This window comes from Myodes glareolus, chromosome 15 (assembly GCF_982192425.1).
Source record: "Myodes glareolus chromosome 15, mMyoGla1.1, whole genome shotgun sequence".
In the NCBI taxonomy this organism is placed as follows: domain Eukaryota; kingdom Metazoa; phylum Chordata; class Mammalia; order Rodentia; family Cricetidae; genus Myodes; species Myodes glareolus.
The window spans coordinates 50863563-50880563 of record NC_142040.1 but is presented as its reverse complement, the minus strand read 5'-3'; the positions used below and the strand labels follow the sequence as shown (position 1 = coordinate 50880563).

The 17001-nt window shown below is 41.1% G+C and overlaps 1 protein-coding gene across 6 annotated transcripts in view; it reads right to left on the bottom strand.

The window, feature by feature from the left end:
* Nucleotides 1–319: 319 nt before the first annotated feature.
* Nucleotides 320–17001, bottom strand: part of Cplane1 (ciliogenesis and planar polarity effector complex subunit 1) — a 96665-nt gene continuing 79983 nt past the window's right edge. For 4 of the 6 annotated variants that reach the window (XM_048428927.3, XM_048428919.3, XM_048428946.3 and 1 more), the window contains 9 exons: nt 16598–16753; nt 15131–15161; nt 13440–13571; nt 11228–11393; nt 8497–8555; nt 7834–7953; nt 6750–6871; nt 1956–2128; nt 320–775 (listed from right to left, as the gene is read on the bottom strand). In XM_048428927.3, coding sequence (XP_048284884.3) covers nt 599–775; nt 1956–2128; nt 6750–6871; nt 7834–7953; nt 8497–8555; nt 11228–11393; nt 13440–13571; nt 15131–15161; nt 16598–16753 — 1136 coding nt within the window. In that variant the 3' untranslated portion in view covers nt 320–598. Of the gene's footprint in view, nt 776–1955; nt 2129–6749; nt 6872–7833; nt 7954–8496; nt 8556–11227; nt 11394–13439; nt 13572–15130; nt 15162–16528; nt 16754–17001 lie in introns of those variants that run through there. The other 2 variants (XM_048428975.3, XR_007230933.3) reach the window with 2 other exon arrangements.

Here is a 17001-nt window from a genome sequence, read left to right as displayed (position 1 = left end):
TCCTGTATGTTATTCTCTGACCTCCACACATGCACACATATAACACAAGATCAGTGTTGTACAGTCAGCATTTCCGTTCTCCTCTGCCTCTGAAGCACTCATCCTTGCCCCCACTCCCTCAACCTACTCAGCCACAGAGCACAAGACAAATGTTCATATGAAGTGGCCGGCTCCTGCTGGTCCTCGGCCAGAGCCTGCCCAACAGGTGTATGCTAAGACAGACCTTTAAAGCAGAGACTGACTTTCCCCAGTGACAGGACGCTCTGTCACATCCTCCACAGAAGCAGTTTCTGCAAACAAAGAGGGTAGTAAAGAGGAAGCAGATACAAGACTTTTTTATTCAAAGTAATTTAAATATTGTGAAAACTTGTCTTGACACGTACATATTGTTCAAATCATACCTAAAGATGAATCAATGATAAACAATACTTTTCTCTATTTAAACCACCTTTCCCATAAAGCAATATTACAGACACATGTTTACTCTCCCTCTGCAATGGCTAACCCAGGGAACCCCATGGCTCCAGGCTGTAAGTCCCATCTCTAGCCTTAGACCCACAAATTCTCAGAACCACATCAGTGAGATGCTGACCAGGCTCTACTGGTCTGAGGCCCAGTGGACAGAAGAGTTCTTATCCTCCACGCTGGCCACCATGTCTTCAATGGCTCTCCAGTCAAGCTTGCTGAGGATGCTGCCAGTGCTCTCAGACACGCTGTCCACACCACCCGCCAAGTAAGACATCTCAGGTTCTTCCTCTTCAGTGGGCGACATGTCCTGTGGAGTTGGAAGGACAGCAGTAAAGGGGGCTGCCGAGCGGGTCTGCACTGACAAGGCGCAAACACAGCTGTGGGCCTCAGATCTGATGGACGGTCAAGATGGGCTCTGATAGCCTGCAGTACAGTAATCTGTTCTTTACTGTTTTAATTAAATAGAAAGAATCCTTGCTGGGTGGTGGTGGTGCATGCCTTTAATCCTAGCACTTGGGAGGCAGAGGCAGGCCAATCTCTTTAAGTTTGAGGCCAGCCTGTTCTATAAGAACTAGTTCCAGGACAAGCTCCAAAGCTACAGAGAAACCCTGTCTCAAAACAAACACATACACACACACAAAACAAAACAAAACGCAACAAAACAAAAGAATTCTAATAGCTAAATGGGAGGACAGAGTCTGAAACCATAGGAGCTGGGCATGGGGGCATGCCTACAATTCCAGCACTCTAGAGGTGCAGGATCAGGAGTTCAAGGATAGCTTCAACTTTATATCGAGTTGGAACCAAGTCTGGACTTCTCAAAGGGCCTGGAGGGTGTAGACACCAGGGCCAGAGAGATGGCTCCACGTTTGCCTCAAGGATGAGGACCTGTATTTAGATCCCAGTGCCCATGGAGGAAAGCTGCATGGGCTGCATGCACTCTTAACCCCAGCAGAGAAAGGATGACCAAGGGGACTCGCTAGCCTGCCAGTACAGCCTGCAATACTCCATTCTCAGGGGAACAGAGTAGTGACTTGTGCAAAACAAACTCAGATACACACAAACACACATACAACTAGGAAGAAACAAAAGGTGTGTGTGTGGGGGGGTATCTAACATAGGAGGAAAATGGAAAGACTCTGATAGATCAGAGGTAACCGACATACAAAAGGTCTAGAGAGCCAGCCAAGAAAGCAACAGAGGGACCGAGATACTTACTTTGGGAGATGGAGGAAGGCATTAGAAGATGTTGGAAATTTATCATTGGGTTCAAAGAAAATGAAAAATAAAACAAAACAAACCAGTAGAAGCTACATGAGGTCCTATCTCAAACAAAACATACATATATACGTACGTACGTAAATACATACAAACAATGAAGGAAAAAAAGAAAAGTGAGACAGACAATTTCAAAATGGCCAAAGTAACCATCATTTTCAAATCTTACAAAAAAGTAGGAACACTGAAGAACTCTGGGCAGCACACACCTGTAGCAGGGGCCTGTCGTGAAGAATCCTGTGGATTTCTGAAGGCAGAGTCCAGGGACTCACTACCGTCTCTTCTCTCTCATACTCCATGTACCCCTGCTCCACTGGAGGAGGAACCCCGACAGCCCCATGGCTTTTTGTATGCTGCAGGCTCCAACATGAAGTACTAGAACCTTTAAAGGGAAAATGAAACACACAGGAACTAACCAATTCATTCAAATATGTATTGATTGTGACCTTATTGTTAAGGCCAAACCAGGTATCCCTACCGAAGATTCAATCCACAGAACTTGCAACAATGTGACACAAACACCAATTCTTACCACCTCTTCTGATTTGAAAGTAATGGTGACTTCATCTCTAGAGCAAGAATGCCTGACCCAAAACAACAGAAGAAAAAAAGAAGGAAGGAAAGAAGGTACCAAGTGGAGAGTCAACATCCTAACCAGGAAGGTGAGAGGCCAGGCTGGTCCTTTAAGTGCTCAGTATACAAGCAGAGGTCAGCACAGGCGACTGCAAACACTGGCCCATCCCATGCTGACCTCTGCTACAATTAACTCTTGTCTAGACATAACTGTCTTATTTGATGAAATCAATATAATTATTGACACCTAGAAAGAGGATATAAGCAGTTGTCTCCACTGACTTGAGTACCAGCTGCCTTTGACCTTTATGACCCTGTAGTTCTCTTTGGACCATGACTTTCCTCTGGACTTACTCGGCCTATCCAATCTTGAGGTAAAATCCAACATGCATTTTGTGTAACTCTGTGTAAAAAAATTTCAAAGTAGGGTTTTCTTACCTCCAGTGTGGAAAAAGCTTTATTTTTGATAAATTTTACATTAACTATGGAAATACACACATGGTAAAATGGGTATTATGTTGTAACATTTCCACCAGGTAACAGTCACCTATTCAGCAAAACTCCCGAACACAATACACTATTAACTGCCCTAGGGCTTTTCTCAACTCTCTGGGGGTGTATGTCTACATATTTGCTACTTTGTGTCCTCCGTCCTATAGCCCACATTTCCTCTTCTCTCCCCTGATGACTGTGTCATTGTCCAGTTTGTTTTGAGAAACCACGTGTAAAAGAGACCCTGTAATCATTTTTGTTCTGTGTGTGGTTAATTTTCCTTAACACAAATGTCTCCTGGTGCAGACACAGTGTAGCAAAAGGAAACTCTGGTGCAGCCTGCCCTTGTTTCTCATATATTCAACTTGGTAGGCTGTGTTTTTCTTTTTTTTTAAATATTTATTTATTATGTATACAATATTCTGTCTGTGTGTCTGCCTGCAGGCCAGAAGAGGGCACCAGATCTTCTTACAGATGGTTGTGAGCCTCCATGTGGTTGCTGGGAATTGAACTCAGGACCTTTGGAAGAGCAGACAATGCTCTTAACCGCTGAGTCATCTCTCCAGCCCGGTAGGCTGTGTTTTTCTACAGACTTGTCCATTTCTGTCCATTTCTTCTCAGTCATCAAGCTGACAAGTAACTGTCCACAACATTTCTGAGACCCCCTTTATTTCGGAAGGGTCATAATGTTCTTACTTACTAAGCTTAAACATTTCAGTCTTTTTCCTTAACCTGGTAAGGGCTTGTCAATTCTGCTTATTTTTGTTAATTTCTATGATGTTGTTTCCTCCCTTCCTCTTTGTGATGAATGTGTATTTCAGGGCTATGTATTCCACACAGCCCTGTCAGTCTTGGTGTGCTGTTTTCCCATCTTCCTTTTCTCAAACATGCTTATTTTTTTCTTTTGATTTCTTTGATTCACTAATTGTTCAAGAACATACTACTTAATTTCCATATACTTTAATTTTCCTAAAAGTTGTTTATTTTATTGTGGTGAAAAAAAAATATTTGCCAAGGCCTGGAAAGGTGGCTGGGGGTAGAATGCCATGAAGTACGTGTGAAGTCTAGTGTATCCCAGCACAAGAGAGGACTATAGAACGGGAGGAGATAGGTCTCTAAGTCTCAATCTGAGGATTCGTGGAGGCAGGATTGGCCATTTTTGTTTGGAGGTAGAGGTAAGAGTCAGTGGGCTGACTGCTTTGCTTTTCTGATCTTCAGGTTGAACCCCAATGTCTGTCTCTGAGTTTTTATTTATTCGTGCTACAAAGCCCCATGTCAAATCTCTAACCACAGACAAACACAAAAAACACAGAGTAGAACAATAAACAAACCTAAGCAACTCCTTGGGGTGCCGTCCACTTTGTCTGGGTGCTATTTCTCCCTCTGTGCCCATTACAGTTTGCTTTATGTATCTGGCTCAGCAATGCAGGTACTTACATGTATTCTGCTGTCCTGACGGACTGAACCTGTTATCATTAAGTGATGACCTTGGTTTCATGTAAAATTTCTGGCTTGAATTCTATTTTATCTGACAGAAATCAGTATTTTCTGTCTTTCGGTTATCACCTGCTTGGAGTTATCTATTTCCATCTTGATACTCTGTATCAATGAGTGCTTCCCAATGTGTAAACTAAAGATGGGTCAACAAGAAACCCCACCAAGGGGCTATAGAGATGGCTCAGCGGTTAAGAGCACTTATTGCTCTTCCAAAGGACACAGGAAATCCAGTGCCCTCTTTTGTGGGCACATGGGACATAGACATACATGCAGGCAAAATGCCCATACACATAATCCAGCCTACCTAATGAATTGGGAGTCTTCTGTACATCTTTAGGGATAGGAGATGATTCTCAGTACTCATACAACACAGACTGCGAAACAATGTCTGCAATCTAGTATGAGAATACTGAACATTACCTCCACATACCCTAAAAATCCTCTCTGTCATTTGCCCTACCTGCGCCAGTCAGTAATGGTCTAGCCAGAAACCTGGAGTCACGTCCAGTTTCTTACTCTTGAAGTCAGGCTGCCTGTCTGCATCCTCACAGTGCACTTGGCTAGACAGTCTTAGATCCCCCAATAATCGGCTGTTGATTTGAACCAAGAGAGCAGGCCTTTAAAGGAAGAGGGAAACTACTTTAACCTTGGTGACCTTAGAGGACAATACCTCTAGCAGCTGGAAAGCCAGGGACATGAAGTAGTCCTAGATAAAGCAGCAAGTTAAATTTTACCAAGATTAAGGATTAGGACTTCACTAATAACAACTATTTACTTTATGCCATGCTTAAAATCCTCAGCAATGTTATGATATGTGTGCTTATGTGCATGAATGAGCTCCTGCCATAGCACCTCTGAGGACAGCTTACAGGATCAGTTCTCTTCTTCCACATTTACATGGGTTCTAGGGATTGAATTTATGTCACTGGGCTAGGCAGGAGCCATTTTTACCTGCTGAACCATCTTGCTAGCATATGTTTTTAAAAATAACTTATTAATGTGTTTGTTTATTAAAAAACAGGCTCTCAGTATGTTGCCTAGGCTGGTCTTGAATGCCTGGCTCAAGTGATTCTCTTGCCTTAACTTCCCACTAGGGACTTCGTGTGTGCTTCACCAGGAGAGCTTTACTGTTTATGAGACAAGAGTCTCAAATAGTCCAGCCTGGCCTAAGGCACGCTATGGGATCAAGGATAGCCTTGAACTCCTGATCCTTCCATTTTCTATTTCCAAGTACTAGGACTCTGGTCTCTGCACGTATGCTTCCACATCAGGTGTGAGAGTTAATATAGACCTGAAGGCCCAAAGTAGGTACAGAGTTTAGAAGATCCTAAAACCTAGACTGTTTGAAACAAAGAAAATGGCCGGGCATTTGGTGGTAGTATATACACACACACACACACATGCACACACAGATATACATATATATATATACATATATATGCTATAATACTTTTCTGTTAATATTATTAAACAAAAAAATCTGTTTCATATTTTTAAGCTGAGCTTAACTTCCCTAGCTAGCTATTCAGGCATTTCATTGACTCCATGGAAGGGCAATGCAAAGACGAGGAAGAAAGTGCTGCTACAGTCAGTCGGTTGTAGAGTTTCATGGTCTGTATCAGACTAGCTACAGTCTCTTCATAGCAACTGTGCAAGTATTAGCTTCCATTCATAATGAGGATATAAACTTAAAATTGAACACGTCATATTAGAATCCCTAAAGGATTACAATTCGGGCTGCCTAAGCCACATGCAATGGCATCTGTCTATAATCCAGCTCTTTAGAAGGCTGATGTACAAGACTGAACTTGAGGCCATTCTGAGATATATAGCAAGACTCAATCCTTTTTTAAAAATTTATTTATTTATTATGTATACAGTATTCTGCCTATAAGTCAGAAGAGGGCACCATATCTCATAGATGTTTGTGAGCCACCATGTGGTTGCTGGGAATTGAACTCAGGACCTCTGGAAGAACAGTCAGTGCTCTTAACCTCTGAGCCATCTGTCTAGCCCGCAAGACCCAATCTTAAATGGATAAGGATGTCTTTGAAGACACTCAGGGTGTAAAGGATGATTTCCACTAAGGAAGAGAGTACAAAAAGCCTGTTACATGGCTGGGAAACCAGCGATTACAGAGCAGGGAAGTTGTGGAAGGTGGCTGGGGCTGTGGAGCAGGGTGACAGCAATGGCTCACAATGGGATGAATATAGAGACAGTGTTTCCATGGACTCCAAGAAGCCACGAGGTAGGAGTGGTGGCCCAGGTTAGTGAAGCAGGAGAACTAGCATTGCAAAGCAACAGAGCAAACTCCTGGGATAACTCACAGCTGCTCAATGCCACACTCTCTGTTGGAACTGGAGTTTCTTTTTACTAATAAAATAACTCTGGAGACCCCTAGAACACAGTCAAATCACAAAAGAAAAGGCTTCAAATCTTACCTCCCCGCCACTGAGATGAGCCTTGGGGCTGCCCCAAGGGTTTCCCCTTTTGGAGACGACTGGAAATGTGTCTGCCTCCTCCAGGCCGATTTATTAGGAAATTCTGCCCATGTGGATTCTCTCTAAAGGAGAATCACATGATTATTAAAAACTTCATTTTTAAAAACTCAGAGTTGCTTATGCTGTGCTGCAGCGTTACCTCAGACATCAAACACATTATTCTTCGAAAAATTTAAATTTTGACAAGCAAAATTTTAATAATATAAAAGACATACCCATTTCAATTTCTCAATATATGTGGCAGTTTATTTATGTACTTAATCTTCTATTTTATTGAAGAAAAATTCTTGGGTGCCTTTGATATTCTCAATAACAACTATATAAATCACTAACATGTATGTCGGCCACATTAAAAAAATTTACACCTCTCTGTATTTAATAAACTTTTGCCTACTGGATTCATATCTGAAATCCCTGCAGGTGTTAGTTTATAGAGAGCTCTGCTGAGCCGCAGCTGGATGGACATGACTGGACAGGGCAGGACAGTAACGATGAGATGTGCAGACGGTGAGTGACAGCCGGCTGCTCCTGCCTGAATGATAATGGCAGGCGGGGAGGAGAGGAATTAAGAGGCAAATTCCAGAAGGACTCTTCATAGACTGAAGAGACCAAACACCCTATTCCAGGTATTCCAAAATGCTTTGTCATAGCTTACTTAGAAATTTAACACAATTTTTTCCTTTTCCTTGATTATTCTATAAATTTATAAGAGCTCATAATTATGGCGCTAATTTTTTCTTCACTTTATTATAAATCGAGGTAGCAAAGATGAAGATACACGAAAGTGCTGCATCTGGGTCAGGGGCGTGGCTAGGCAGGCAGAGTGCACAAGGCCCAGCACTGCATAAGCAGGTGTATAGTGCACACCTGTAATCCTCAGGAGGTAGAGGCTGGAGGAAGGGACGCTCAAGGTCAACCTGGGATACAGGAGACCCTTTCTGAAAGCAAGCAAACCTCAATGCTATGGTAGGTTCCGAGATTATTTTGCCAGGTGATTATTTTGACAAGGCCAAACTTGTCTTACCTCCTTGCAGAAGAGCAACGTTGCTGTCTGCAGTGCTGAGCGGGGGAGTCAGACAGCAGTTCATTCATCAAACAGTATGCCTGTGAGAGCCGCTGACTATAGTGGTCAGACAGTAGCAATCTGTATTTAGAAACCAAATGTCATTTTCCTGTTCATTTCTAGAGTGAGTACATGTTCTACAAATCCTTCTACCTTCTGAGACTTCTCCCAGTCACTCGACAGCATAGTGGATGACTAGAGCCCTGTAGAGGGCGCTGCAGGTTCACTGTATAGTGGATGACTACAGCCCTGAGGAGGAGGGTGCTGCTCGCTCACTTTATAATTTGGGAGACCGAGGCAGAAAGATGGCTACTCTGAGGCCAACCTAGGGACATATTGAAATCCTGGCTCAATGATAATGATAAAATAAAGGTGCTTGTGGTTTGGCTTCTGAGGTGCTTCAGACACAGACAGACAAATCCAGGTCGGTATGGGAGGGCAGCAGAAATAAGTCATAAAAACTGAATGTACAAGGAAGATTTGAAAGCAAATTCCTAAGCAGCTTTTCTTTTCACAAAGTGGTATCTCCCATGACATTCTGTCTACTAACAGGAAGCTATTATGTAATTCCCAAGTTGCAAGCAAGCTAGACAGCATGTTGAGGGTACCAGCTTCCAGACTTACCTATCTTTTTCATGTTTCATCTTTTGTCTTTGCCTGATCTGCCTTGAAGTCATATAAAACTGCACAGGAAAATACCCAGTTAATTCATTATTGTTCAGTTCAAACAGTTAAAGCACTAGACATTCTTCTGGCATTTACAAAGGCGCAAAACACCAGAAGGTTTTCTCTCTTAGTGTAAAATGTAATCTTAGATTAAAACACCATGAACTCTGGTTAGGTGGCTGAGGCAAAGGATCATGAATTTCACATTATTCTGAACTAAAAGAGACCTTATCTCCAAAAACCCAGTGCAATGAGTTCATTATGACTTATTTTTCAAATTTTATGCATTAGGACCAGCAAGACGGCACAGCAAGGAAAGGCACCTCCTGCCCAAAACTGAAGACCCAAGTTTGATTCCTGGGACCCTATAATGGAAAGAGAAAACTGACTCTCAAAAGTGGTTCTTAAACCTTTACAGCTAGTTTACTCTAAATTTACATAACTCTCTGTTTGGGTTTTGTATCTGACTGACAGTGAAGGTGATGTTAGAGCTTATCCCTTAGCAGGAGAGAGAACACATACATGCACACGTATATCCCTGTACATGTCAAGATTCTGATTATGTACTTGAATACTTGAAAGTTCACTAAGGAAGTGTTAGCAGGTTGGAGATGGCTCAGTGATTAAAAGCACTGACTGGTCTTCCAGAAAATCCAGGTGTGGTTGTTCCCAGCACCCACATGGCAGCTTTCAACCATCAAAAACTCCAGGTCTAGAGGATCCAAAGCCCTCTTCTGGCCTCTGTGGGGACCAGGCATGCACATGATACACAATACACAGACATACATGCAGGTAAAATGGTCACACACATAAAATAATTTAAAAAAGAAAGTGCTACACTACAGCTGCAGGTTTTCCCCAGAGACAGGTAAGTGAAGCACACACTATGTACTTGTAAGTGTCTGTGTATGGATATGTGCATATCATGGGATGTGTATGGAGGTTCTTGAGATCAAATTCAAAGTGTCAGAAAATACCTTTGTCATACTGCTGACCCAAATCACAAATTTTAGATAAGTTTCACTGACTTTTGCTTCATGTAGTTTAAATATGACAATCTTATCTTAAAAATTCACTTACACAATGTAATAATGTTTTTATAATGATCCTTTTAAAATATTTTATTTAGAATTATAAAGGAGTAGACTATACACTCCAATACTCTAAATATAATACTCAAATGAACTATACTCTATACCCTAAGTCCACACGTGCTTTCAGAGTGATAGGATTATCAAGGCAATACTATTTGTTTCACCTCTGAAGCTCTAATTATTAGGTGGTTGAGCCTACTCATTCTTAAAATAAAAAATTCTCCTGGATCTAGACACAAGAACTTTAAGTACTCAAGGTTCTATAAACTAACACTGTCTAATGGACAGCAGAAACTATCCCTGCAACACACACTGTTCTTTTAATTCTAGAAAATTCTTTGTAACACATGAGTCATTTTTTTTCAGTGATTAAGATTGATTGAGCTGAGGACCTCATGCATGTTAGGCTCTGCTCTGAGTTAGGTACCTATCCATATTCTATCTTGTTCTGAGGCAGGGCCTCACTAAGTTGCTTAGGTACCTATCCGTATTGTATCTTATTCTGAGGCAGGGCCTCACTAAGTTGCTTAGGTACCTATCCGTATTGTATCTTATTCTGAAGCAGGGCCTCACTAAGTTGCCTAGGTACCTATCCATATTCTATCTTGTTCTAAGGCAGGGCCTCCCTAAGTTGCTTAGGCTGACTTTGAACTCACGTGATATCCTAAGGGAGGCCTTGAACTTGAAATCTTTCAGCTTTAGCCTCCCAGGTATCTAGCTATACTCCTGGTTTATGCCACCAGCATAGAGACCCTTCTTTTAATTCTGTCTTCACGAATGAATCATTTATTTTCAGCTTGGCTCCTTGAATGCATTTAGCATTCTGAGCAACTTAATAAATTGCTATCTCAAAAGTAAAAATAATAATAATTACTATTATTTGCAGAGCTGGATGTTGTAAGCATACTAAAAGCCACACTTTTAGTCCCAGCACTTGGGAAACAGAGGCAGGTGGATCGCTGTGAGTTTGAGGCCAGTCTGGTCTACATACAGAGTTCTAGGCTAGTTATGGACCATGGCTCAAAAAAAAAATTCTTTGTAGATAGCTTATATCTATAAAATCAAGTTTAAAAAACATCTATTATGTATATTTGTTTGTGTGAATGGGCACACAGGAGTGTAGAAGAGTCCAGAAGAGAAGGGTGTTGGGTTCCCTAGACTGGGCTACAGGGGATTGCGATCTGCCTGACAACCAAACTTGAGTTCTCTACAAGAACAGAACATAGATTCATCACTGACCCATTCTCCAGCCTCCCAAGCCAAGTTTCAAAAATGTTTAGTATGTACATGGCTGTTTCAGCTACCAATGAGTTTCATTGAAAATGAAAGAAACAATTCCAACTGGTCACCCATTCAACCTCCTTGTCTTTTTAAAATGAGAGAGCCTTAATTAGCCTGATAGAGAAAAAAATATTTAAATTCATTAAATAGAGCAGTTTGCACAATAGCCTAAAACACTTTGTTCAGATAACTGATTAACATTTGATCGATAAAAAAAGACATCCAAATTACATTAATCTTTTCCTTGAACGTCTGTCAGGAAAACCCTGTATGTATCCAGTGAGAACGCCGTTCCTGGGGTACTACAGACTTACTGGGCTGTCTCTGGGGCAGAAAGGGTCGCGCTCCTGTCCCCTCTTTTCTGCCAGCTCACTTAAGTATTTGGCCATTCTCTCTTTTCGCTTTCTTTTCATCCAGATTTTAATCTCTCTTCTCTCCTTCTCAGTTCTTTGGGGGCATCTGCCAGAAGGATGCTGAATCCTGAAAAATAAGCAAGATGACTGGCTCTTCCTATGCTCTGCAGAAGAACCTATCCAGTGCTGCTGCTCTGAACAGAAGGCACCGCAACACACACGCAAGCCCTCAAGTCAGCCCTCTGCTGTGCTCTCACGAAGGTCAGCAACAGTCAAGGACGGTGGTGATCTGCCCTTTGGAAGCAGAGGCATGTGAGTTTCTAGAAGTTGAAGCCAGCATGGTTTACATAATGAGTTCCAGACTAGCCAAAGCTACATAGTGAGACCTTGCCCCCTCCCCTACCACCAAAGAAAAAGGAAAATTATGAGAATGTTCTTAGCAAATATGCACCCTGGTGCCACACTGTAAATCCCATCTTGGCATCTGCTTTTCAGAGGACTCAAAGTTAATGTACCAGTGACTTCTACCTTAAGTCACTGTTCTGCAGAGACACCTCATTAGTCCTCTGAAATACAGATCAGGTCTGGACTTGCTCATGCTAGCTTAGTAAACTGTCTTTCCTCCCTTGAGCTCCCACAGCACAATGACACAACTCTGCATTATAATTTCACCATTCAAGACCAGAAATCAAATTCTATCATTAATTTAGTAGGCCACTGATGAGACGTTCATAACATACTCATTAACTTCAGGGGATAAAAGGACAACTGAAGGCAATTAAGTTGGGGTTTATTCTCTTAACAGAGGGTTATAATATGTATGTATACATATCCTATAGAGGAAGTCTTTTTGTAGGGTGTCTTAGTTGGGGTTTCTACTTCTGTGACACTACAAACACGGCAGCTCTTATAAGGAAAACACTTAATTGGGGTGGCTTGCTTGCAGTTCAGAGGTTCAGTCCATATCAACATGATGGGGAGCATGGTGGCATGTAGGCTGACAGGGTGCTGGTTACATCTTGATCAGAAAGCACCAGGAAGTAGACTGTGACACTGGGGGTAGCTTGAACATAAGAGACTTCAACCTCCAAGACTACACCTCCTAAATAGTGCCATCCTTTTGGGGGCCATTTTCTTTCAAACCACCACATAAGGGCTGGAAAAATGTCTCCATGTTTAAGAGCACATACTGTTCATGCAGAGGACCCAAATTTGACATGTGGTACCCAAATCAGGTGGCTCACAACCATCTATAACTCTAAATCCAGGGGGACTTGAAGGCTCTGGGCACTTGCATGCACACATGTATATATGCTACCCCTGACTCAGATATACATAGTTTTTTATTGTTTTTACTGAAGTATACATTTTTCTTCATTCCTTTCCCTTTATCTCCACACACATAATTTTAAAAATTTAAAAATACAGTCTCTTTGTGCTTTATTTTCTGGTACCACCTTTTCAATAAGTTAATAATGGAATTTAATTGAACTAGGAAATTCAGTTAAATTCTACTTTGTGATAAAGTCTCTCTATGTAGACCAGACTAACCTCAAACTGGACATCCTCCTGTCTCTACTTCCCTGGTTTTACATGCCACCACACCTGACAGGCTTGCCTATTTTATATAACTAAGTCTGGATGTATACAAAATTAAGGAAAATTTGCACAGAATAGTCAGCTTTGATTCCATACAGGAAAGACTGAGAGGAAAATACACTTTAATGTTTCACAGAAACGCTACTATGCTTCTCTGGGTTAGCAGTTAGGATAAAAGTACCACGGGTTAATCATTAATGACGTCTACTAGGAAACAGACCTCATGATATGTTTACCACAGTGAGTCCAGGGGAAAGCTCCCAGAACACAGACATACTGAGTTACATACAACAATGAGCATGCTGTTAGAGAAGACACCACACAAGCATTTATGAGGAAAACATCTATTCTAAGCTTCAAATCAAATTTACTTTCATAAAACTAAATTAAAATCTAGCAAATTTTAAATATTTTTAAACCTGCATTATTTTAAGTGGATTAGATCCTTCTGAAGCTGGGATTTAATTCAATGGTAGAGTGTGTACTTAGTACCAGCAAGGCCCTGAGATCTTGTCTCAAACACATACAGGACCCAGGGTCCCATGCCTAGCGTGCACACACATTCAATGATTACCTGGATATACTTCTAGCTTGTTTTTCTGATAAGCCAAGCTCTTCACTGGAAACTCCATTCTTGGTTATGAGGTCATCAATGATGTCAGCAATGTCTGTCAATCCAGTCACCTGGAGCTGATCTTCTGAAACACTTGCAAATAAAATTTCAGGAATAAAAGTTTGTTATCTATGACTTAATCACATTAAGCAGGAATGAGTATGTAATACTTTTTCTAGAACATAAATGAGGGACACCTAGTCTTCTATTTCTAAATTCTGGGATCACTCAGCAGAAAAGCCTAGTTATCGACGACTTCACAGAAAACTAGCTCTAAGCCCAAGTAAAACATTTTTAAACAGTTCATCTGAAATAGTTCCAGACTTTAAGAAAGAAGCAAAATGGGCTAGAGATGGGCCAGTGGGTAAGGGCACCCATTGCTTACAGTAACTACAGCAGTTCCTAGGGATCCAATGCCTCTGTCCTCAGCGGGCAGCTGCACTCAACTCCACATACCCACAGACACATATTAAAACAAAACTTGGGCTGCAAAGATGGCTCAGCAGTTAAGAGCACTGGCTGCTCTTACAGAGAACCTGGGTTCAAGTCCCAGCAGCCACATAGTGGCTCACAACTATCTGTAACTCCAATTCCAGGGGATCTGATGCCTTCTTTGGGCACCTGGCACACAACTGGTACATAGACACACATGCAGGCAAAACACACACACACACATAATTAAAAAAATGTTTTTTAAGTAGCAAAACTCCAACATTCCTTTACTTAGCTTCCTCAAATGTGATCATCTGACATAATCTTATATCAGAACTGGGGAACTGACCTATTAACTGATTTACAGACAATATCATTTTCTAATGGTTCCACTAATGTTCTTTTTCTGCCCAGAATCCATTTTGGTATTATAAATTTAGCTGTTATCACATCTGTCTTCTCAAATCTAAAACAATTTCTACTTTTGTAGTTTTCATAACCTTGATGCTTTTGAGAACTCTTAGCTGGTCACTTTATAAAGTTTTCTTTGGCATACCTCTATTCTACTCATGATCAAAATCAGGCCATGGTTTGGTAAGAATGTCATAATAGAAATGTCATGCTCATACAAAGGCACATGGTATTGCTATATTTTATTACAAGGAGCTATAGACCTTTAAAATTTTTTTTCCCATGTGGGTGCTGGAACCTGAATTCTCTGGAAGAATAGTCTGTGCTCTTAACTACTGAGCCATATCTCCAGTCCTAGAGCTATAGGTCTTAACTGCTGGAGCTTAACACATAACATAAGAATGCAGCTAATGCAACCTAATTACTATTACATTCCAATTACTTAATTCTAAAACACCAACAAAATGTGATGCAGAACTCCCCAGTTTTCTAAAATACTCATCGGGGATGGAAATTTCTAATACTTCTTTAAACTACAAAAAGTGTAATATAGCCAGGCAGTGGTGGCACATGCCTTTAATTCCAGCACTAAGGCGGCAGAGGTAGGTGGATCTCTGAGTTCAAGGCCAACCTTGTCCAGAGAGTGAGTTCCAGAACAGCCAAAGCTACACAGACAAACCAAACCCTGACTCAAAAAAACAAAACAAAAAGTATAAAAGTTCACATTCATAGAAGCATTAAAATTTCCATAACACATATTAACATACAAATCTTAACAAATTTAAAATCATGAAGTCTTAAAGATTCACCTTTCAAATAATTCATTGCCGTTATTCACACCTTAAAAGAAAGAAACATTGTTAATGAAAAGATTTAGGTTAATGATGAAAAATATTGAATGAAAAATTGTTCAATAAAAATACTTTTAAAATCTTTGGTCAGTATTTTCATGTGTGTTCTCATGTGTGCGTATGTAGAGACTGACGTCAAGTGCCTTCTATCACTCTCTCTCCCTCACTTTCTGAGACAAGGCCTCTCGCTGAAGCTGGCTGACTAAGCAGGCTCCAGGGACACTCTCATCTCTCTCTCCAGCACAGCTGAGCACAGCTCTAATGTGCAGAGCACAGATCCAAACTACCATGCTTGCCCAGCAAGTCCTAGACCAACTGAACCATGGCCAATTCTTTTCAAACTTCAATTATTAATCAGAGATTTAGAAAAGTCTGCATGTATGTCTGTGTAAAGGTCCCAAATCCCCTGGAACTGGAGTTAGACATTTGTGAGCTGCAATGTGGATGCTGGGAATTGAACCCAGGTCCTCTGGAAGAGCAGCCAGTGATCTTAAACACAGAGCCATCTCTCCAGCCCTATAAAGAGCACTTTAAAATTGTTACTCTAACCCTGTTTTTGGAACTCTTCCTCTGGTCGCCTTCAGAGCTAACTCGGCAGTTAGACAGTGTAATTCTCCATTCACATGAGAAACAGTCACATTCAGCTTGGCGTCTTCCTGCACAAGCAGAGTCTTTAGGAATCTTATGGCTGTTTCCAAAATTAAAATCCAATCTCAATCAACTACTTGCCAGTAACGTTTTTAAAAAGAGATGGAGGTTGTAGAGGAGAGAACTCCAAGCAATCCTGACGACAAAAGCAAGGCAATGACTCATACTCTTTCCGAGAAGCCAGCCTGGAAGGAGAGGCCTACTTATGGCATCAGAATTCTTACTTTGTTTTAAAAAATATTTCTTTTCAAGCTTACAAATCATCTATTAAATACTAGGGGAAAACAGTTCAATTTATTCATGTTACTAGGGTTACACAAGAAATGCTATGTGTATCGTTCATATGACTAAATGTCTCCTGAGGACCCAAGAATGGCACTTGTAATAACAATGCATCCCCAAATGAAATCAACACAAACAGCAGCACTAACCCTTTCTAGACCTCAACCTCAGCTCTGGATTGAGAATAATGATGTTCTACCTCAGTCAACCTTAAAAAGGGCCCATGCAGGAAATACAGCAATGGAAACAGCAGGGGCTCAACTAATAACCCACAGTACTGTTATAGATTAAATTTTAAAATTCTAATAATTAGCATTTCAAATTTCTCAATATTTATAAAAATAAAATATAATTCTATTAGTATAGATTCAATGGTAAACCGTTAAAGAGGGTGTCATTCATGGTTGAAGTGTATTTACTTCACACCTTCACAGCTGGACCCTCCTGGGTGCAGTCACAGCAACACTAAAGAGCCCTAAGAACTGGAGAGAGTACCAGGAGAAGTGATGCTCCAGTCCAAGTCCACGGAAGAGCCGACAGCTGACCCAGCAGAAGGGCATGCGTGGGTTTTCTGGCTAGAATGATTTTCTGTCTCTGAAGTTTCCTCTGTATCATTTCGATCATCCACATCCTCATGCGTCTGGAGACACACTAATCCAAGGCATACATACAATCAAGAAACACAAAGGAAAGTGTAGCAAGTGCTCATGCTTCCACATGAAACACTCATATGTTAGAAGCCTACAGTACATTCTGAAAGCTTTCTACAGTACAGAGAACTAATTTAATAAAAAAAAAATAAAGTGGCTAGGCAGTGGTGGTGTACACCTTGAATCCCAGCACTTGAGAGGCAGAGGTAGGAGGATCTCTGTGAGCTCAAGGCCGCCTGGACTACACAG